The 22180-nt window shown below is 42.5% G+C and overlaps 3 protein-coding genes across 3 annotated transcripts; 2 read left to right on the forward strand and 1 right to left on the reverse strand.

Moving 5' to 3' along the window:
• The first annotated feature begins 1620 nt into the window (after window positions 1–1620).
• Window positions 1621–12840, forward strand: LOC120746167 (testis-expressed protein 2-like). The gene is made up of 12 exons (XM_040051485.1): window positions 1621–2142; window positions 5138–6492; window positions 7522–7722; window positions 8038–8320; window positions 8516–8703; window positions 9264–9464; window positions 10666–10765; window positions 11209–11341; window positions 11437–11574; window positions 11690–11899; window positions 12024–12144; window positions 12322–12840. Exons 2-12 carry the CDS (start codon window positions 5284–5286, stop codon window positions 12466–12468), a joined length of 2931 nt encoding a protein of 976 aa, XP_039907419.1. The 5' UTR covers window positions 1621–2142; window positions 5138–5283; the 3' UTR covers window positions 12469–12840.
• A 56-nt stretch (window positions 12841–12896) lies between these two features.
• LOC120746176 (60S ribosomal protein L3-like) lies at window positions 12897–16843 on the reverse strand. The gene is made up of 10 exons (XM_040051497.1): window positions 16728–16843; window positions 15772–15964; window positions 15258–15426; window positions 15016–15151; window positions 14179–14365; window positions 13922–14082; window positions 13658–13759; window positions 13411–13506; window positions 13204–13323; window positions 12897–13003 (listed from the first exon to the last, which is right to left on the reverse strand). Exons 1-10 carry the CDS (start codon window positions 16791–16793, stop codon window positions 12944–12946), a joined length of 1290 nt encoding a protein of 429 aa, XP_039907431.1. The 5' UTR covers window positions 16794–16843; the 3' UTR covers window positions 12897–12943.
• Window positions 16844–17764: 921 nt separating this feature from the next.
• Window positions 17765–20447, forward strand: ndufb10 (NADH:ubiquinone oxidoreductase subunit B10). Its single transcript, XM_040051523.1, has 4 exons — window positions 17765–17996; window positions 18272–18410; window positions 19906–20045; window positions 20295–20447. The coding sequence occupies exons 1-4, from the start codon at window positions 17849–17851 to the stop codon at window positions 20381–20383; spliced, it is 516 nt and encodes a 171-aa protein (XP_039907457.1). The 5' UTR covers window positions 17765–17848; the 3' UTR covers window positions 20384–20447.
• The last annotated feature ends 1733 nt before the right edge of the window (window positions 20448–22180 follow it).

Genomic DNA, 22180 nt, shown 5'->3' on the forward strand with positions numbered 1-22180 from the left:
TGAGCAAGTGTTTGGTTACAGTGGGAAGGACAAACACGTTTTTTATGGAAAGAAAACTCCAGCAGAACCAGGCACAGGGAGGGTCAGCCATTTACTGAGACTGGTTGAGGGTCAGCTAAGGGAGGACAAAAGTCACAACGTGGAAGAGAGCCAGAAAAATTATAATAACTAATGATTAAATGCAGAATGGTGTGTTAACACCAACTCAGAGAAAGTGACTGAAGAAGAAATGAAAAGTGCATCACCGGAAGCTCCCAGAGGCCTAGGCCTATTGCAGCATAACTGAGGGAAGATTCAAGGTCATCTAATCCAGCCATAACTATAAGCTTTATCAAAATGGAAAGTTTTAATCCTAATTTTTAAAGTAAAGAGAGTGTCTCTCTCCCAAATACGAACTGGGAGTTGCTCCATAAAAGAGGAACCTGAAAGCTGAAGGCTCTGCCTCCCATTTTACTTGTGAATATCCTATCGAACCAGATGATGTTATGTTCCTAAAGTGAATTTGACATTTGATCATACTTGCTCAGTTGTAGCTGAATTGTAACAGAGAACTAAATCACTCAGGGCACAAGAATTTTCTTAGACACAATGTTCATTCAACAACGCTGCTTTAACCTCCTGGGACCTGGCGTCCACATATGTGGACATCACATTTTTGGGTTATCCAGAGCAAAATACTAAATTTTGCTCTACAGGGGCCTGATCTCCACTCGTGAGGACATTGTTCTGCCACTGTCCTATCAAAATTTAAAGCAAATGTCCTCATATGTGGATCTCATTTTTCTCAGAAACAAAAATCAGGTAAAATAAATAAATAAATAAATAAATCACGTAATTCTTTGTTTTGACATTCATCAGGTCCCAATCAGCCCAAATAGAAATGAAAAATGCATGCCATGAAAAAGTTTGGGTCGTAGGAGGTTAAGTGAGCAAATAATGAGTTCTGCTGTTTTCCCAACAGGTGGCAGCAGACACTAAATTTAGGACTGATGCACCATGTCGCAACACTGTTGTTTTATAGGCGGTCCGTGCCTCAATACTTCAAGCCTTTAAGACCCCAGTTACTTATAATTAATGATTGTCAGTGGATTACCCGAAAAACTATATTAAGCTGGCACCCACCCTTTGTTTGTTTGCATGTTTCAGCACAGGACCCAAAAGTTTATGCAATAACTGATATCTGAAGCACAAATAATAATAATAATAATAATAATAATAATAAAAACAATACAACCGTCGAGCACAAATACAGCTGGCAACCTAAAAGCAGTCGCGGGAAATCAGGTTATTGCCTCCCGGCTGCTCTCGGTTAAAATGAGCAGGAGTTTAATCCTAAACGGAAAGCTTCTCTTTCTAAATGTATATTCCTTTAAATCACACAAGCACAAACCCAATGATGCAAATCATTAATATGGAGCTTTAAAAAAACAATGTTAATGATTTAAGTCAATTAAGTAATTAGTAAATTAATTAGAAGGGAGTCATGAAAAGTTTCCTGTTTGCACGCACAGATGAAAGCGGGGCTTCAATATTAGCTGGATTGCCATAAAAACAGTCTTTTGAACATTAATCCCGGCGTGAATTTTCCAGGTCGCGCAATTACATAACTCTGCGTACAGCGGGGACTGCGGTGTGGAGCGGAGAGGAGGGTTGAGCTCAGGCTCTGTTTTCACGCTGTGGGGCAGAGCAGAGAGGAGGAGTCACTCCGCCAACTGTTGGCCTCTGAGATCTAATCTGGATTACAGTTTGGTCCACTCTGCAGCCAGGACACCAATAATCACATTATTCTGTTTCGGCCTGACGCCTCCCGAAGCGGGCGGAAGTGGCGATGTTAAGTCGTGGCACCGCCGCTGGCTTGCTTGTCTCTCAAAACTGAACTGCGCGTTTAAACGCCAGTCATTTGTTCTCGGGAGTTTGGATGGTTTCCCCAGCGAAGGTGATGTGAATGAAGTTGGGTGAGCGTTCCTGCGGTAGGTGGTTGGCTGGGTGGCGTGCATCCCCGTGTGCAGAGCACGCACTCTGCAGCACATCCAGACCGATCACTGCAGCCTGCGCTGGAAGCGCAATAAATTACTCTGGACCTCACCCAACCTCTGCCACTGATATATTAGAGGGGCAGATGGTCAGTCATGGCACGTTTAGGTAAGTACTAACGCATTGCTGTTTTTCTTTTGTTTAGGAAAAATCTCTGTCAGTGCAATAGAATAGATTCTTTTACTACCAAAAAATCAGAGTTGTAGGATTTTGTCTTGAGGCACTGATTTTCTCGTCCTCATCATGCTCTGGTGAATTTGGTGTGTTTTGAAATAGCTCTACTTATCAGCGGGGAACGGTTTAAAAGCTAAAAAACAAAAAAGTTTTGAGGGAGGATGTGCTCCAACAGACTCTTTAAGCTCCTGAAGTATTATCTTAATAACCTGCTTCAGTTCAAGTCCACTGATACTTACCCTGTGATACCCAAACAAACACCACCCAGTGCCAAATGTGTCACCGTGGTCAAATGGTTGTTTGAGGGCAAGATTAAGAAGCACAGGGATGGCATGGAAATAAAGGTGCGTGATGCCAGCCTCTAGGGCCAGTCCTCAAATGATCCCAGGTAACAGTTAAATCTATTTTATTTTAATGAATTAAATCTTTCTCAGAAAAAAATAACATTTGAAATATTATTTTGTCTCCTCTTTATCCGATTCCCCCCACTTAATCCAGGATAAAAAGGCCAAGAGGAGGACAGAGCAGGGGAGACATGACACTTTGGCAGAATTCAAAACCGCGTTGACGTCAGGGATAAAAGTGGGACTCTCTGCTGGTGCCATCATTATTCCCTCATTAATCCATTCTGTCTCATATGTTGCTGTCTGCTGATTGGAAGAATATGCTGGAAGAATATATCAAATGCACAGCATTTGATATCGCTTTCAGTGTCAAACGTGAACTTTGTCATCTCAGCTGTATGCAAGTGTGCAGAGAGATGGAACTGCAAATCTCAGAGACCCCAGTGCATACACATAGTGCAAATAAAACAAAACATTTTGCTTCAACATGAAGAACAGTGCAAATACTAAATACGCACAAGTAGGCAATATGCTCCTAAATTTATATGCGTGAGTATAAGATCTTTTAGCTTGTGACATTTAAAAAAAAACACATTTATAGAAAGTTTTCAGGTCTGATAGTTTGTCATGGTTAAGCCTTCACACTGAAAGGCTGGGAGTCGCCCAGCTGTTGACAGCTTTTTAATGCCAAGAACTGCATTTTCAGTTATCATTTCTCTATTATTTTCTTAACAAGCTACTAAACTGTTATAACAAAGGATTTATTGCTGTCTCGGTTTCTTTGCATTTTACTTTCTCTTACAAAATGAGCTTGTTTCCTTTGAACCGTGTTTTTAGTTCTTTTTTTCTGCTCATTATTTCTTTCCTGGGACAGAAAAAATGTTGGTGTGTAGATTCTAATTTTAGCTTCTAATCCTTCATATTTTTTTCCAGAGGAATATCTGCTCCACTTTCCACTCCCAAACGACAAACCAAGAACACGAGGTCTAGGCTCGCCTGTACCTTTGTCTCCAGTCCTCTGAGGGTTACACCTCCTCACTCTTACTTGTGCAAAATTGTATCCACAGTCCTGCCTGGAAAGCTGCCAACTCCCTGCTGACTCTATATTCCACTGAGCAGCGGAGGTTTTCCTCCCCCTGTCAGCACGAACTGATCCAAATTGACTTGCAAGTGGAAATTGATTAGGGTAATGCAGTACTGTCTAGGGCAGCTTAAGCACTCAAAGAGCAGCACTTTTGGTTAATTAGATTTGACAAACAGCCCAGCAGCTTGGTGCTAAAATTAATATCTTGCCGTATGAGCGTCATGCAAAGACACAGAGAGATTTGGTGGCACCCAAAGCAAGTTAACCGGTTTCTTTTTCAGGCCCTGAAAATTGGTTTCATCAAGATCATTTATAACACACAGAACCAATTACTAATCATGTTGTTCAAATTTTGCTTCTTATTTTCCTTGCATGACTGTATTTGCTCACTAATAGCCGCATTTCTTAGTTTATTATGATGCAGATGAGCAGGGTCACATTACATTGCTCATAAAGCTTGACTGATACTGCAGATCACACTGTGTTGTGTGTGTGAGCTAGTTTATGGATAAATGCACTTAAAACTGACTGATTCATCAAATGCAACTTGTGCCCTGAGTGATTTAGTTCTCTGTTACAAAAGCTTCTTTAATCAGGAAGATTACAGCCGTTTGATGTGTTGACTCTCAGTGAATTAGACTGTACAGTCTGCCTGGCAATGATATATGCTCGTGATTGATTTAAAGGGTTTTTAACCTCCTAAGACCCGAACTCTTCCACGACATGCATTTTTAATTTCTCTTTGATATTTGGGCATATTGGGGCCCGATGAATGTAAAAACAAAGAATTACCAGATTTTTTTTTTTTTTTTTACCTTATTTTTGTTTTTAAGAAAATAAGAGCCACATCTGAGGATATTCATTTAAAATGTTGATAAAACAGTAGCAGTACAATGTCCTCGTAAGTGGATATCAGGCCCATGTAGAGCAAAATTGAGTATTTTAGTCTAAATAACCCAAAATGTTATGTCCACATATGTAGACGCCAGGTCCTAGGAGGTTAAAGATTGTTGTGCATTTAAAGCTCTAGCTTATGAAAGGAGTGTTTTATTGTTGTGCTTTTAAGGCAAACTGGGCAGTGGTTGGAAAAAAATAGCTCTATCGTAGAAGGCTGTTATTGTGTTGTGTATCTTTCAGAGCATCTTAAAAGCATTACTGATGTCTCAAATAGAGTGGAACACTGCATCTAATTTGGGATTAGCTGACACTCTGTGCTGATAACTCCTTTCCAAAAACAAACCGCTCGTCCACCCTCTCCACATTACTAGACTCAGACATTATGTGAACTGACAGCACAAAGTGAAGCCGAGTTCCCTTTATGCCCGCAGAGGTGTAGTTAAAGACGAAGGAGAAGGTGCAGAAAGGACTGAGAGAAAAAACAAGTGACAAGAGAAAGGGGAAAGAAACTTTTAAAGGTTTGGAAGAGTGGAACAGAGAGAAAGGAAATAAAGGGCAGGTCAAAGTAGTGGATTTAAAACTATATTTTCACTATTTTTTTCAGGGTCCAACACAATGGACTGCACCCACCCTGAGAAGGATTTTCCAGTTGTCCATGCAGTTACAGTCTCCCATGCATTCGTGTCTCTGAGGGCTACAACTCCATCTTTTTGACCACATCCTCATCTTAGCTCCTCATTAACAACCATCATGGAGGACAGCAAGCTGATCTTCAGTCTGGACCGCCATGAGGAGGGTCCTTCTGTGACCTTTTCCAAAGACAAACCAGAAAGCAGGGAGAGCCGGCCTGAACCCAATTTGTGGATCAATCTGGACCTTAGCCAAGGGCAACGCTCCCAGCCTCTCTTCCTGCCTCACTCCCCCTCTTCCCCAGGCTCGTTAGCTGATCTATCAGAATCTTCAGCAGGTCTGCCTGTCACCACCAACCTAGTGAAATCTTCCTCCACGGATCTGGAGCCAAGGGAAAGCAGCTCTTTAAGAAGCAAGCCCCTCCTCAGTCTGGTCAAGTCTCTGAGCACAGAGATCTCCCGCCGTGTAGAGCCCGAGGTCAACCTCTCCAAGTCTGACTCCAAGCTACATTTGCATCCTTTTAAGCAGCTTACATATCCAAAGATACTGGAGGCCAGACCTGAAACAGGAGGAATGGATGAGAACGACGCCTGGGTTTCACCTCCCTCCACGGGCAGCATGTCTCCCACGGAGCCACGGGGCAGTTCCCTTATCGCCGAGCTGGAGGACACGCGGCGGAAGTTCTCGGAGGCCATGCAGGACCCACTGAGCATGCTGAGTAAGATTATGGGGGATGAAAGCTCTGGAAGCCCCAAGCAGGGGAGGACTTCTGGTGCAGGAGAATCACCAGCCTCCCACAGCACTGGTGGAAGAGATGGAAGCAGCGACGAAGCAGGCCTCAGGTGTCGGAGGAGGACTGACGGTGAGCACAAAGGGGTGTGTGACACTGCCGTCAGACGACTCCAAAAGGATTCATTAACAAAATCCTCCATCTCCCCAGAACGGCACACCCTCAGCAGAGACAAACATTTGGAAATCTGCACCTATGGGGATATGATTCAGGTGGTGGAGCGCCAGAACAGCTCCAGAGAGACACATCCTAGAACTTACCCTCAGTGTCAAGTGACAGTGCCGGGTTCATCTTTGCCTCTTTACTGGCTCTTTCCTGTGGGCCTTCTAGCTTATGGTTTCTTTGTCCTGCCTCTTCCTCCCTACGTGACAGGTCTGTCAGTGGGGGTTGCATGTGGCTTTATGCTGGGCTTGGTACTGGTGTTCATGTTTGCCCCACAGCGCTCAGCCGCCAAAAGGAACTGGGTCTTACATAGCAAACTCAGTGCCGTGAATGACAATCCACTGGACGGAGAGCTCGCAGATCTACACAACCTACAGGTAATAAATTCGTTTTAAAAATTACTCTACACATGAGCATAGAAGAAGACTAATCTAAATGTTACCTCTAAATCCGTATGCAGTCAAACTGTGGCAGATCAAGACGACAGATACCCAGGAGGACTGTTGTTTTCCCTCTAAATGAAATTGTGCAGGTCAAAGTTTGTATCGCCACAATGAATCTGTTTTAATAGCTTTTCACCTGCTTTTATTCTGCTTTGTGTTCATTTGCAACCATTAATACGATAAAGATTATTACAGCATTTCCATCACAAACATGTTGCCGTTTAAGGAGCCATTGTTGTGATTACGCACACTCCGATCTGCCTCTGTATGCAAAATAACCTCTGCAGCCACTCCTTTTCTGTTTCCTCTTTTGCTAATTTGGCTACATGGAAATGCTCAAATGTTTGTTTTGCAGGATGAGAGATCAAAATATCAAAGATCAGCGGGCATTAGATAGCATCAAAGAAAGATAGTGCTTTGAATGATGCTTAATGGAATCGTTTTTAGGTAATTGCTGTTTTAAAAGTAGCCCCTGAGGACCGATTATTATCCATGAAAGAGAGGTGCAGTCTGATAATAGCTTTCTCAAAGTACTTCTGTGTCAGTCTGACTAGAACAGAATAGAAATTAGAACAGTGATACTTAAAAAGATTTTTAAAAAAGACAAATTTTATCAGGATAGAGGGCCTACTAACAGCACACAATAGTCTAGACTCATCTGCGGTGTTAAGTGAGAGTTGTATTATGCCCTGGCTCGTGTTTCCCCTCCTGCTGAGCTGTTTGTCACAGTTTGCACCACTTGCTGTGGCTCTAATTTGCCAAAGTACAATCTTTGCTTCCCTAGCCGTATTTAATGCTTAAATGTTAACTCTTGGTTAAATGCAGCCTCAATACAAATACAAATATTTGTGTTTGTAGATGTACTTTAGTTTTACCAAGAAAACATAAAGTGGTTTGTGGCTGCAGAGGTTTCTGCTTGAATCCTGTCCTTTTGGATTAAATGTTCTTATTACTCACTTTCAGGGCTGGATGAATGAGACCCACAGCTATGACCCTGAGACTTTCCACCCCTCCATCACACACTCTGTCTATGTTACACTGGAAGGCAGCCGGCTGCAACTAGCATACCCACGTGCCAACATCGCCCGGTGGGCTTCTTTCGACGAGACACCCCACAAAGCCGTGTTTCTGCGTTCACGCACTTACCAGCTGGCTAACTGTAAGGTCAGTTCATTTGTGAGAAAGCAAGCCTGCCTTTCAGAGGGACATTAGAACCACCTGAACCCCTTGCTCTTATTTCTCTGCACCCACTGAAACAGTTATGAACAAAACGAATAAACCGGACCTCTCCGCTATCTCACCTGCCCACTGAGGCAAGCTAAAGTAGCTCTCCCTGTATGATAACAGAGTAAAGTTAACACACATTCACTGGCAGTGCTTTCAGTGCTGCCAGTATCTCTTTTGAGGATGTTGTATAAATGCAGATGGAACAGAAATGAAATGAATAGTTGGTCCTTCTTTTCAACATTTTTACTTCAGGTGTCTCTGGTGCCTCCTGGTTTGGCTCGTAAGAGGGTGTGGAACAGGAAGTACCCAATCTGCATCACTCTGGCTGAGGGGGAGGTAGGGGAGGAAAGCGTGGTTGAAGGGCAGGAAACCGAAGAAGAAAGGGCAGAGAAAAACACAGATCCCCACCAGCAGTTTCCCGTCACCCTCTACCTGTTTGGCCGCACTGGAAGAGAGAAGGAGGAGTGGTTCCAGCATTTTGTGTCAGCCTCTAGAGCCTTAGCCCAGACCAGTGTAAGAGATGAAGGAAACACAGGTAAGAAGACGACTTGGTTGAGTGATATGGAGAAATTCAGCTGGTTTCGATACTATATGTAGCCCGGAAAAGTCACCTCTTTCATTTAAAATACATGTACTACAAGTTACTCAATGCCAAATTTGCCTTATTCAATCATTCTTTCAGCAATATTTTTAGATTCACCAACTCTTTACTTTCAAATGTGTCACACAGAAACACTAAGCAGTGGAGAGACCATTAAAGAAAGCACAGAGGAGCTGCCTGATTTCCCAGGAGCAATGAAAGCAAGAACCCTATTGGACTACAGCTCCTACATGACTCAGCTAATGGGCTCAGAAAGTTGCAATCACACCCCCAGCCCCTGCCACAGTGACAAGGGAAGCCCCACGACTTGCAAAAAGGTCAGTGAACAAGCTTTAGATTGACTATCAAGCATCTCTCGAAGTGATGTAAACTTTAAACTTCCCGTCACTGTTTTTCAGGTTCCATTTACATTGAGATATAGCAGTGTTTCTTAGCCCTGTTTAACTCATGTCACAATAACCCACACTGATCAGAGCTGCTTTATATCCGCTTTTCTTTTATAGTGTTCTCTGTGCTCACATGAGCCTTGTCCAGAATGCTGGCTCAGCTAAATACACCTGCTGACTGGACCAAATTTTTATATTCAGCAATATCAGATATCATCTGGCTGGAAAACTATAAATAGTAACTCATTGGGACTGGAACATACTTGTCTGTGCTTCTAATGCTGAATTAGGTGGTTTGGGATTGGAACCCCCACAGAGGGACAGTCTGTTCAGATGTTTAGAGGAGGTGCCACAGAAAATGCGAGTGGTGTTTATTTTAGATGACAGTGCGAATGCGTATTTTGTTTCTCAGTCCTATTTGGTCATTTTACTCCTGAAAAATGTTTGTGGCAATATATATGTCTCATTTTTTTAAAAAATATTTCCTGCAGATTGACGCCAAAGAGCATGGTTCTGGAGGTCAGGGTGGAGCTGAGGCTGATGCAGGTACTGGGCCGGGGGAATGCTCTGCAGAGAGTGAGCCCACCTGGGTTAACTGTCTGGTGGGAAGAATCTTCTGGGACTTTCTCTGGGAGAAATACTGGGCCGATCAGGTGGCGCACAAAATCCAGAAGAAACTCAGCAAGATCAAGGTGATGGTGTATGATGTATGTATGTGTGTAGGCTAGGTGTGGGTTTGTTTTGTTTTTTTTTAGCAAACTAAAGGAAAGAGAAACATAAAAATCACATTTGGCCCCTGCATGCTACCAGAACTGCTGTGATCCATCACGCCTGTGGTTTACTGCTCTATAAGGGGACAAGTGCACCCCAATCATACTAGCAAACAAAGGTACCAGATACACTAACCATAGGTTGAGTGTTGCTCATTCTGTGCTGCCTTTCATGGATTAAAAAAAGTTAGCAGTTGGCATAGGGGAGCTGAAAATGTTATTTATTTCTCGAGCTTAGTCAGATACCACAGCATCAGCAGTGTCCCTGTGACTAATGATGTGGCTTCTTAAAGAGATGGAAACTAAATAAACTGTAGGACAGCCTGAACATCAGGTCAGAGGTCAAAATACATGACATTAAGTGCACAAACGCTGCATTTCTCCTTTTCTGTGTGTGTGTGGTGTGTTCCTGTCTATCTTTGTGAGGACCAAAATCTGCATTCTACTATACTTGTGAGAACCAACAGTCACTTGTGAGGACACACTCACCGGTCCTCACAAATTTGAAGGCCTTTCTGAGGCTCAAAATGTGGTTTTAGTATCACAGTTACAATTGGGTTATGGTTAGGTTTAGGGTAAGGGTTAGAAAGTGAGGACTGAGCCTGTCTCCAGGGTAGGGTTAGGGTTAGGCATTCATTTTTAATGGTAAGGGTTAGGGGAAGGGGCTAGGGAAACCTGTCAATGAAGGTCCTCACTAAGATAGCTGAATGGGGTTGTGTGTGTGTGTGTGTGTGTGTGTGTGTGTGTGTGTGTGTGTGTGTGTGTGTGTGTGTGTGTGTGTGTGTGTGTGTGTGTGAGAGAGAGAGAGAGAGAGAGAGTCTGCTGATAATGCACTCCCTCTGGCTCCCAGGGCAATGGGTGGGGAGTGCTTAGAGGAGCACTGATGGTCCTGCAGCATCCCATTGCTCATTGCATACACTCCTCTGTGACACAGACCTTCTGTTTTTTTTTTCTCTTACACAGTCACACACATATTCACACAGTATAGTTTCCCCTGCTCGCTCATTTCTTGGAGGTAATTAGCCAGCCTTGTAATACTTCTGCTGTGCTTTTGTCTGACTATATTTTAAGAGGTTTCTGTTACTGACGTGAATGCACCAAGACTCCCTTTGTCTCATTGTAGCTGCCGTACTTCATGAATGAGCTGACTCTAGCTGATCTGGACATGGGCACCTGCCTACCTCACATCCTTAGCACATCTAAACCTACGCTGGACTCCAGAGGTACACCATGGTTGTGTTCATATGCTTCCTTTGTCAAGTACTTTCTAACGCACGCATTTTAACTGCATGCGAGGAGTAGCCAGACTTTACTGGTTATTTAACAGCGTATACCCAGATCTCTTTCTCAGTTGCATTCCTGCTGTGAGTACAGGCCAAGATCTCAATTGTTTCATTACTGAGTTTGGTTTGTCATGGCCGTCCTAAAAGCTTTCCATTGTCTCCCGCTGAAGCGATTAGCAATCCTCTTAGCCCGAGCTATCGTCGACCAACAATAACTAGCCGAAGCTATCATCCGCCAGTCTAATGTCCCTTCTGCACAACACCGTGCCAAAACGGATTAAGAAGAGAGACCAAACCAAACTCAGGGTTTTGAACTAATTAAGAATTCAGCTGCTGTAAGCTTTAAGCCCTTCCTTTTTTCCCCCCACACCTTTATCCCCAAGGTCTGTGGCTACAGCTGGAGTTGGTGTACACCGGCTGCCTTCAGATGACCCTGGAGACCAAGATGAACCTGTGTAAGCTGGGTAAAGAGGGAGAGGATGAGGCTCACAGTGTACCAGAGACCCAGAAAGTGGGGTGAGACTCAGTTTAGCATTTCAGTGTTTGCGAAGAAATGTGTTTTTAACCTGAGCAGGTTGATATGATGACTAGAACTGTTATGTGTTTTTCAGCTCTAAGATGAAGCTGTGTATACTGGCTGATAGTGATGAAGAGTCATCCAGCGCAGGGTCATCTGATGAAGAGGAGGTCCCTCCATCTGAGCTACACGGATGCGTGGGAGACAAGAGTCCTGTAATGGCGGCCGACGGGTAACTTAAAAACTTATTTAGAATTTTTCCACCTAGAAATATGAAGGCATGGTGATGACATTGCATCACTATGAGGTAGTCCCTATTGACTGTTCTTGGTCTTTATCCTTTACAGGCACGCAGGTGGCAGGACAAGCAGGAAAATCTTGAGATTCGTGGACAAGATAGCAAAGTCCAAATACTTCCAGAAAGCCACAGAGAATGAGTACATAAGAAAGAAGATATCTGAGGTCTCCAACATGCCCCTGATGCTGAGCGTTGAGGTCCTGGAGCTTTCTGGGACGCTGGCCATCAACATCCCTCCTCCTCCTACTGATAGGATATGGTGCTGATTCTCTTGGCTGTCTTGCCACTTCACTGAATTTAATTACCATCAAGAAATTCAATGCAAACTGCAGGTTTTGTTTCTTTACTCATTATACACCATGGTGATAGCCGCTCTCTTTCAGGTACAGTTTCCAGGTGCCTCCCAGGTTGGACCTTCACGTGCGTCCCATGCTGGGGGAGAGGGAGGTCACCTTCACTCATGTCACTGAGTGGATTGAGAAAAAACTGCAGTGTGAGTTCCAGGTCAGTCCATCAGTGTTTCCGTTTGCCCACCGGGATGATTCCGATTAATAATTTATGCATTTATGTTCTGACAGATTGATATCAGCGTGAGCAGAAATTTCCTGCGTCTGTGACAGTAACATTTAATGATTGCATTAGTAATTAAATATGGTTGTGTTGTCCTTTGTCTCTGAACAGAAAGTGTTTGTCATGCCCAACATGGATGATCTTTATCTGCCCCTCATGACATCTGGACTGGACAACCCACCCGCATCCCACCATTCCTCAATCCATTCCTCATCCCAGCAATCGTCCATGGAGTCTCAGGAGTACCTGTCAGAGTAGGCGCGGCTGACGCCTCAGATGTCGAGGCAAAATTGCTGATGTTCAGCTATTATCCTGAATCTCTAATGGATTCAGAGGCTGCTGCAGCTGGGTCCCAGCTTGAGTGGGTTCTCTGTTACCAGTGCAGGACAAATGTCTCCTGAAGCCTCGCTGAGCTCAGCAGTGACCTCCTGACTGTGAGAATGATGCTGCAGTGCCCCCTACTGTGAAGTTCATTACTGACAAGAGAAATGTTTTTTACAATGCTGACAACTACTAACTGCACAAAATTAAAGGGTTATTGATGTATTTTTAAAAGGGAATGCTGTTTGAGCCAACTATCATCCATCCGTCCATCCATCCAGGAAAGAATAAAATTTGATGAAAACTTTCCTCGTGTGTTCCTTATTGATTAGAAACACAAATGCAGTTAAAACACAAAATTCAAGTATAACTTACACATTTTATTGTTTTGTAGGGTTTATAATCCACACTTTCAGGCCTCCTCTGGCAGAGGACCTGGCATTGTTTTTTGGGTGTCTTTCTTCAGAGGCCCCTGCAGGTAAACAAGAGGTCGGGAGTTAAAACACAGCAGGATAATTACAGATTTTATTATGTCATCAGTGGATAGTTTGAACATTTGAATCGTATTGTGCTGTTATTTTGCCTCACTCGATCAAAATCTTTGCTTCCTGGTATTCAGTTGGGTTTTTTTGGTTGTTGTTTTTTTCTTTATGGTTGTTTTTTCACACTCACCATAAATGCTCTCTTCTCCTGGGCTGTCTGGAAGCGCCCATGGCCAAATTTGGAAGTGGTGTCAATGAACTTGAGCTCGATGCCTTCCTTGGACTTGCGCGATGTGTGCGTGAGTAAAGACTGTGAGAAGGAGCAGCCAAAAACGTTAAACTACACTTACACGAATGATACCTGTAAGAGCTGAAGACTTTAAATTCCTCACCCTACCTTTCGAAGGGTGAGGACACGTTTTTTAGCCCCGATAACGCAGCCTTTCACCATGACAAAGTCATTATTCACTTCACCATAGCGAGGAAAGCCTCCCTATGACATAAATGTAGTAATAAAGGTTAAAATATCTCACCTGGTGCAAACTCTTCATTTTATATTACTGTTGATACATTATAAATATCGACTTTGGATACGAGAAAACTTTCATGCACAATATGATACTGTAACACAAAGCTGGGAGTACTATGGGGGTAATGGTTTTCTGGCTGATGTCATAGTTAGTAGACGCATTGTTCCGGATCACTTTTCCATCCTGGATGTGAAGACCCCTACCAATACGGTAGATCTGAAAAAACAAAAGAGGACATCAAGATTTCAATTATGGAAAACCCCTCATACTAATAATAATAATTCATAATACTCCTTATTTAAAGAGATGTTTAGGCAACCAACAAACATTGACTAGGTGTGTGCAAATATAATATAGTAAGTTGTTAAAGCTATAAACCTTTTTGTTGATCTCAGTGCGGTGATGATAGCCTTTCTGACCAGCGCGAGCTTCAGTGAAGCCCACACGGGCAGGATGCCAGGCTCCAATACAAGCTACCTTCCTCAAACCCTTGTGAGTCTTCCGTGGGAGTTTCTTTGTGTGCCAGCGGCTTGTCACGCCTATCAGCCCAAAGACGTAAAAGTCATGGTTGGACCTTCCGGTTTATTACTCATTAAACTTCTCAACGCCTGGGGCTGCCACAGCACATTTCCTACCTTTGAAGCCGTGACCTTTCGTGACACCGATGACATCAATCATCTCGTCCTGGTAGAAGACGGCAGATACGGGCACAGCCTGCTCCAGGTGCTCCTTCGCCCAGTCCACCTTGTCCGAGATGGTACCCCCATTTAGCTGCACCTCCATGACGTGAGCTTTTTTCTGCCTTAAGGGCAACAGTCGCATCTGGAGGCAGATGGAAAGTAATTAGGGAAGCCTGCAAGCTGCAAACAGAAGCAGCTCCCAAGTCTAAAACAACTATGTTGTTAAGTGCAGAGCCTGAGAAGCATACTGAAAAGCATCTTGCTTTCAAGTTACTATAATTAGATTTATTATTCAGCATGTGGCCATGTTTGAACTCTCAGATGTAACACTAGTCACTTGGAACAACTCTGATATTTAAATGTGCATGTTGATGTTTTTCTTCATGAGCTGAGGAGGCTTGATCTTAGCAGGATTTTAAGAACTGAAATCTTGGCTGATCTTTGGCTTCATGCTGCCAACATAAAGGCAAAGACTCTGTGAGTGGCCTTCATCCCCCGTGAAAATTATTTATAAACTGCTATTTGAAACTGCCCTCCAGTGCTCCCCACAGGGTGATCGTTGTAGTCAGAGCCATCCAGCTACCGACAGCCGAGAGTTTGGGGATTTGGAGGCTTTTGTCTCTGTTGCATGTGGGCAGTTGGATAACTCTGACACCTCTGCCCCCTCCATGGGAGAGATTTAACAGAAGGAGATCAAGTAAATAAATATCAGTGATTATACTAGCCGATGAAATCAGATGGAAAACTAAAAACGGAGCTAATGTGATGCAGGATGGTGATTTTAGAACCTACCTGTGAGTGAACAATAACCCTGATGACTGAACAGTACTTCTTCATGGCATTGAAGTCTTTGTTAAGCTGCTTCTTGCCTGTCTCGTCCTGCCACTTCTTAGCATACTTAGTGAAGGCCTTCTTCTTGCTCTTATACCTGAAACACAGAAAAGCTCAGCGCATAACAACAGTGTGACAAGACCGTATGTGTGGGTCAATTACTTCTATGCACAGGAGAGCTTTAAATTATCACACGCGCGTACCAGTTTTTATAAAATCTGCGCTTGCACTCGTCACTCAGGTGCTCAGCAAAGATGGTTTTCAGGGAGCGCAAACCACGGATCGTTTTGATGTATCCCACAACACCCACCACAATGACAGGCGGAGTCTCGATGATGGTCACCGCCTCAACTTCTTCTCGCTTTGATTGCTCTGTGGAAGACAGAAGGAGGCAGATCCTGCTAGGAAAACTGACAGATTCAAGTCAGTGAAGCATGCAGCAAGTAAACAGAAGGTGATAAAAAGGTAAAAATATGCGAAACAAAAGAGACATGAAGGAATGCATTTTAAGTTTAGCCTCAGCACAAAATCAAAGCAGCTTTCAGTTTTTAACACTAACAGCTTGAATGCAGCCTGAGCAATGCTCAGTTTATTCTTTCTGTATCATTTGATTTTATTCAACTTTCAATTTCTATTTACATCTCTAAAATAATGCATGCTATATACTAAATAGATAACAGATTGTCTAAAGTCTTGCATCCATCAATGTTTACATACTGAGGGCAGTGCGGTGCACCTCTCTCAGCGTGTGGGTCATGCCCGCCTTATATCCCAGGAAGGCAGTGAGGTGGACGGGATGGCTGGGGTTATCTTTGGGCCATGAACGCACCCTCCCCCTGTGCTTCTTGCTTCGCTTGCAAGGCAGGAACCCCATGTGCCCGTGGCGAGGAGCATGGAATTTGCGATGAGACTGAAAAGCCACAATGGAGTTGGTGCACGCCCAAATTGATGACATTTAGATAACCCATGGGTGTTTAGTGTTACTTTCATTTTTACAGTTACCATCTCCTTTTGATTATTTGTCAGGTCATAAACACACTGCCAGTGTACAACATAAGCTGATGTCCACACATGTCCAGATGTGTACATTCGAATGTACACATCAGTGGTGGGAGACACCCACATCACTTTATACTAAAAGTGTAGCACACATTTACATAGCAAAACAAATTATTCATTTTAGTTACTGTATTATATGGTGACATCAGTCATGTTTTTGAGCAACTGTTTGTGATCATTTACTCATTTTCTTTAACTTCCTCCAAATCTTTAACAGTGTTAAGTTAGCGGAACACAAAAAGAGTCATCTGTCATGATCTTCCAATCTGTTGCCTTTGTATTCAGGCCATGTGCTTCTGCTTCACTCTGTTTCTGTTTCATATCTCATATAATTCAGAAATCCAAATAAACTAATTAAGAAAACTTGAAACGATGGTGTCTTGTTATAGAAAAAAAGGTGACCAGCGCAGTGTTCCACGTGCTCTCCTAAGCGTAGCCATTACTAGATTTCAGTGTGCTTCATACACTCTTATAAATTCAAAAGGTCAAAGAAAGTGATAAATCATCTCACACACACACACATGCACACATGTAGGAGGCAAAGACAGTCCAAAAAGTGCAGCTTTAACTATCCTTTAAGGAAGAAAACAACCAAAAACACAAGGAGCACTGACCATGTCTGCGGATTGTCCCAGCGACAGATAGAAAGAGACAGAAACCAGTGCAGATGCTAGAGTCATACATAAGATGACACACAGGGCTCTAATTTGGTGTTTGGCCCAGATGAGGGGACGTATTCGCTTTCAAACAAGACGATCTCTGCCAAGTCCTGACCAGATAGGAGGAGGGAAGATGGTAATGTCAGAGGTCTGAGGTGGTGGGGAGGCCTAGTGGACAGGAACCGTACAACCAAGAAAGGAGAGGAGGAGGAAGAAAGTCTTCGCTGCCATGTGATCATGTGACCAATGTTGACCTGATTTAGTTTTTTCAGCCCAGGACCACTCCACACCGATGAATTCAGAAACTCATGTCCTTAAGAAATAGAGGGGGCAAGGGGATCCAGTAAAGAGCTGACACAGGACCTGAGAGATGCATCTGGCCCTTCAGCTGACCCATCTACTGTTTGCTGAAATGGTCTCAGTGGAAGGGGTGACTGTCAAGAGGCTATTTTTAGTGAAGGTAAAAAAGGTTGAGGTATGCTGAAATACACGAGAACTGCACTAAAAATCTGTGGCAACAGGTCTGGAATAGCATAGAATCAAAATTTGAAATTCTTGTTCAAGTCAGGTTCAAATCTTGGTTCATCACAATAGACTGGATAGAAAGCTTACCTAAAAAAGTTCAGACTATATTAAAGAATAAAAGTTGTCATGCCAAGTACTGATGAGTACAAGTACTTTCAAGCACAATTTCCCATTTTCCTAGCAAAATATTGAGGAAAAAAAGGGCGGTTCAAGACTTTTGCATCCCAACTTAAGTTATCATAGTCGGCTCCCTGCCGCCCCCTACTGTAGCTAACTAGTACAACAGTCCAACCTGCAACCTTTACCCTTCGACCTTCATATTTTAAGAAAACTGAAGTGAGCTCGTTCCAAGTTTTCTTTTAAGTTGTTTTTTATTTGTAATAATTCTAATTCAGTAATAAAGACTGGCATAAGGACGTTCGAACACTTTTATTTGCTGACCTCTAATTCGCCATTATGTTGCTTTTCCTGCGCATGCGCTCCGTCCAAAGGAGACCTGTCGAGGTCGAATTGTAGGGGTTTTTCAGTTTTGCTCAAAACAGGGTACAAAAATGCCTGCAGACTACGATAAAGGGGCATACCCAGAGCCTCCTCGGCAGACTCCGGTTGTGGACAAACAAACAGCACTGCCAAACCCAGCTCTGATTTTGTCTAAGCTCTTCTATTATTCCGTGGACCTGCCTGTCACCACATTTAGAGGTAACTGGAAGCTAACTCGGCTAACAGGGTAGCTCTACAACATAGCACAAGAACTGAGGACGCTGTATACGCATGCTGGTTTATTTAAAGTGGTGCTTTTTCTTCCACTGAATTGTTTAAATCTAGATAAGTTACAAGCTTTGTTTTGTGCGAGTAGATGTCAGGTTTTGCGGTAGAAGTCCGCGGTTAGTGAGAGGTTTATGCTAGCAATGTACAACCTACTCAGCCTGGACTGAGTTTATATGAGCTTTGAACCCTTTCCTTCCTTCGCCCAGATGCTGTTGACAGTATTCGGGCTAAAAACAAGATCGTGTACTACCACCAGAAGTTCCGTCGTGTTCCTGACCTGACGGAGTGCAAAGAGGGAGATTACCCCTGCTACTACGAGGCAGAGATGCAGTGGAGGAGAGACTAGTAAGTAACATACGAGTGAGATTCAGAGGGATGAAAACTTTTCACATGAATGCATTTTTTTGTCCACCAGTCTGCACTTTGTAATTTTAATCACAAAGGAAAACGTAGTTTTAGAGTTATTTTGTAAACTAATTAAATTTAAGCAACTGAAATGCGTTTTGCAAATATATACAGACATCATTTATTGTGCATTAAAAGTCCTAAAGATGTTTCAACTTGAGTGGAGGCACAAGTGTAACACACACACTGTTAATGAATCAAACACATATTGCATTATGCCTAGGTAAAATCGTCTACAAAAACGCAAAATACTCACATCACAACCTCATCTTTTGGGCTTCACCTTTGTCAAAAGGTTTGTGGGCATTTTGAATAAATAACATGGTGCAGGTCAGGAAGTACAAGTTTTGTTAGCATGCCCCTCTGACATCAAAAAAGTCTCATACACTGTTTTTTTTGTTGTTGTTGTTTGTTTGTTTTTTAAATCAGTAGGGTGGAAAGTGACTGAGTTAATATTTACAAAGCTCAAATTCATTTTATAAAGAAAATGTGTACTGTATTTAATAAATAAAAAATAAGGTTAGGCTTTGGTTCATATTATAGATGAATGAATATATAGTGAAATTGCATGCAATGTCCTCTAAATACAAAGCTCTGGGGGACAAGAGGCTTACAATATGTCTATTTAAAAAACAAAAAACAAAAAAAAAACAACTGTATAAAGCCTATAATATATGTACAAGCCAGTAAAAGTAAACATAGAATTTCTAAAATTTCTAAGTAAAACATAGATCATGCCAAAACAGGACATGTCATGTTCTACAGCCATTTATTGCACGATTTGTTTTTCACTTTACAAAATAGCTTTTGGTTAAAAAAAAAAAAGTTTTTGTTTTGGTTTTTTTTCTCACTGTTTCTACTGTTCTGAAAAGTTAAAACGGTGTCTGGGGTTGGGTGGATCTTTCATGAGGCTCTGGGCTTTTTTCTTTATGTGACAGGATACTGACAGACTTCTTTGAGTTTGTGTTGATGCTTCTAAATGACTCAGAGCATGAAGCAAAAGATGTAACTGGCCAGAAGTCCCAGCATTCTGGCAGAGCAATACCTACAGGTCATCACCTGGCCAACACACCTTCTGCAAAAAGCATGGTGGTGACAGGATCGAGCACATATCCCCAAGCATGCTTTGGAGATTTTTTTTGCAGGGATTGCATGAGTGTAGCCAAATATAGGAGAACATTAAAGAAACTGTGTTCACCAGAGTGCAGTAACATGAATAGGGGGCAGCAGTTCACCTTGTAGCACAATGACACAAAGCAAACTGCCAGTATGGTGCTTGCTGGCTTCAGAAACGGTCTCAAACAGCATTAGAGCATTCCAGTCAGCCAGACTGAAAGACACATAACAATTTGGGAGAGATCAGAAGATGGCAAGTCTGTCTGACAGACTTTGACAGAAAATGAAAATCCCCTTGTGTTTCTGTCTTGTCCCTCAGCAAAGTGGATCAGGAGATCGTGAAGGTGATCCAGGAGCGTTTGAGGGCCTGCCAGCAGAGAGAAGGACACAGCTACCAGCAGAACTGTGCTAAGGAAATTCAGCAGTTCAATGAGGTGACAAAGAACTTCCAGTCACGCTGTAAGTACTGAGCTGTTCCAGAGCTTTGATGTGTGCAGTTTATAAGCAATAAGTGTTCAGTCATGGCACACAACATTTATCATTAAGTGTCATTATTTCCAGCTTTTGAGTTTGTGAGTTTGCTTTTCTTTTCCTATGTAAAGGAGATTTGGGTTTTTGCATATTGTGATTTCCTGATTTTTGGAGAGCTTTTTCTGTTTTGCTGCACAGCCGCTTCATGTATTAAATTGTCATCTTTCCTCTTTGTAGATGGAGACCTGGGAGCTTATGCCAGTGCAAGGAAATGTCTAATGAAGCAAAAAGAGCGAATGATGGCAGCTCAGGCCCAGAATGCTTAAGAATCTCTCTCTCTCTCTCTCTCCTATGTAATAACTGTAAAATAAAGTTTATGTTAAATCACAACTTTCTACTTTGCTTTTTTTCACACAAATTAACTAAAGTGAATGTCCTGCTGCATGAAATTTAATTAATGTAATTAAAAGGGATGGAGTTTTAGTATTGATCTGCTTGAGTGGCATTAAACCATACTTTGCCTTTGAGGTGTTCTCTTTAATGCAGGTTGAAAGGCAGAGAGCAAAAGTAAGTGAGAGATGTTAACTGAGCAACTATACTGTCAGTAAAGGTGCAAAAACTAGTCTGAAGCCAGAAATTTATACCATCAACTAGTCAGACATTCCCATTTGAGTATCAGAGCTGGCAAAAGTACAGACATTAGTTAAGTAAAAGTTCATAAACTACTGTTAAAAAATATTCCACTAAAAGTTGAAGTACTGACTCAACTTCTTTACTCAAGTAAAAGTAAAAAAGTAGCTGAAGGATGTTTCTTGAGATTACTCTATTCTGTAACTTATCTGTTAATAAAATATACCATGTTCTGAATGAGAGATTTGCAAAACAAATTAAAACGTACAGCTCTGCTATCACTTCCAACATAAATGAAGACAGGAAACTAAACAGCAGTGACGTTTGTAGGGTTACTGAAATTGGGTTAGCTGGTATATAATGATGTGCTACTTGATCGCTAGCGACACAGATATGTTAGCATAATATAAACAGTGAAGCTAGACGATGAACGCTAACTTTTTTCCACTCAAAGTTAACGTGAGTGTTCCCGAAGGTTCGGGACAAATGCAATCGCATGGCAGGATGCTGTAAACGGACCGAACTTCAGTCGGGAGAACAGCTGAGATAATCCATCCACAATACCAGATTAGTTATTAATATACTGCTGCATGGGCTGGGCTGTAGTTACATCATAAAGTTTTGAAAACTAAGCTTTAAAATGATTAGTGGTAATAAAACCCGAGAGAGGCCGACAGTGATCACTGACTGTTTTTAGGGCTTGTTGAGATTAAATAGAACAAGATACAAAGCATTAAAACATGTAAAAAACACAAAAGCCTTATTAAACACAGAGTAGTTTGGGCCCGGAAGCAGGATTCATCACGTCATCACCCAAAGACCGGATTCCTTCCATTTAGCAGTTAGTACGAGCCAAGCTAGCTTTTATCATATTGGACTAGAGCAGGGGTCAAGGCCCCGTCTCCTGCAGGTTTTAGATATCACCCTGGGTCAACACACCGGAATCAAATGATCAGTTCATTACCAGGCCTCTGGAGAACTTCAAGACATGTTGAGGGCGCAATTTAGAGTCCCCCACCCCTGGATTAGAGTAGAAATAGGATGACAACCTCCTTGTGACGAGGGAAAGATAAATCTGTGGTTGTCCCGTGATTACACTGAATTTTCTTTTTTGTTTGATGACGAACTGCAAGTAGTTCCAGCAACCAACTAAACCAACTAAAGGCCCAGATGTTGATCGTGTAACACCCTCAGCGTCTTTTGACTGCAGAGTAACTGCACAGATTGTCTGGTGGGTGGGAACCCGTCTCCAAACAGTTGCAGCCCAATTTGGACTGACTGCAGTCTCTCAGACAGATTGCTCTGTCATGGTCTCAGCTGCAGGTCAGTCTGTGATGTTGGAGATCTTTGATAAACAGATGAATTATGAAGGAAGAAAAATACAATCAGTTTGATCCACCTTCTGGAACGCATCTGCTAATAATTAAATCATACCTGGATAGAAGAACATATAGGGGAACACTATCACTTTTCTGATGGATGGGCCTCCCCAG

Source organism: Simochromis diagramma, unplaced genomic scaffold (genome assembly GCF_900408965.1).
Source record: "Simochromis diagramma unplaced genomic scaffold, fSimDia1.1 OVJJ01000321.1, whole genome shotgun sequence".
NCBI lineage: Eukaryota > Metazoa > Chordata > Actinopteri > Cichliformes > Cichlidae > Simochromis > Simochromis diagramma.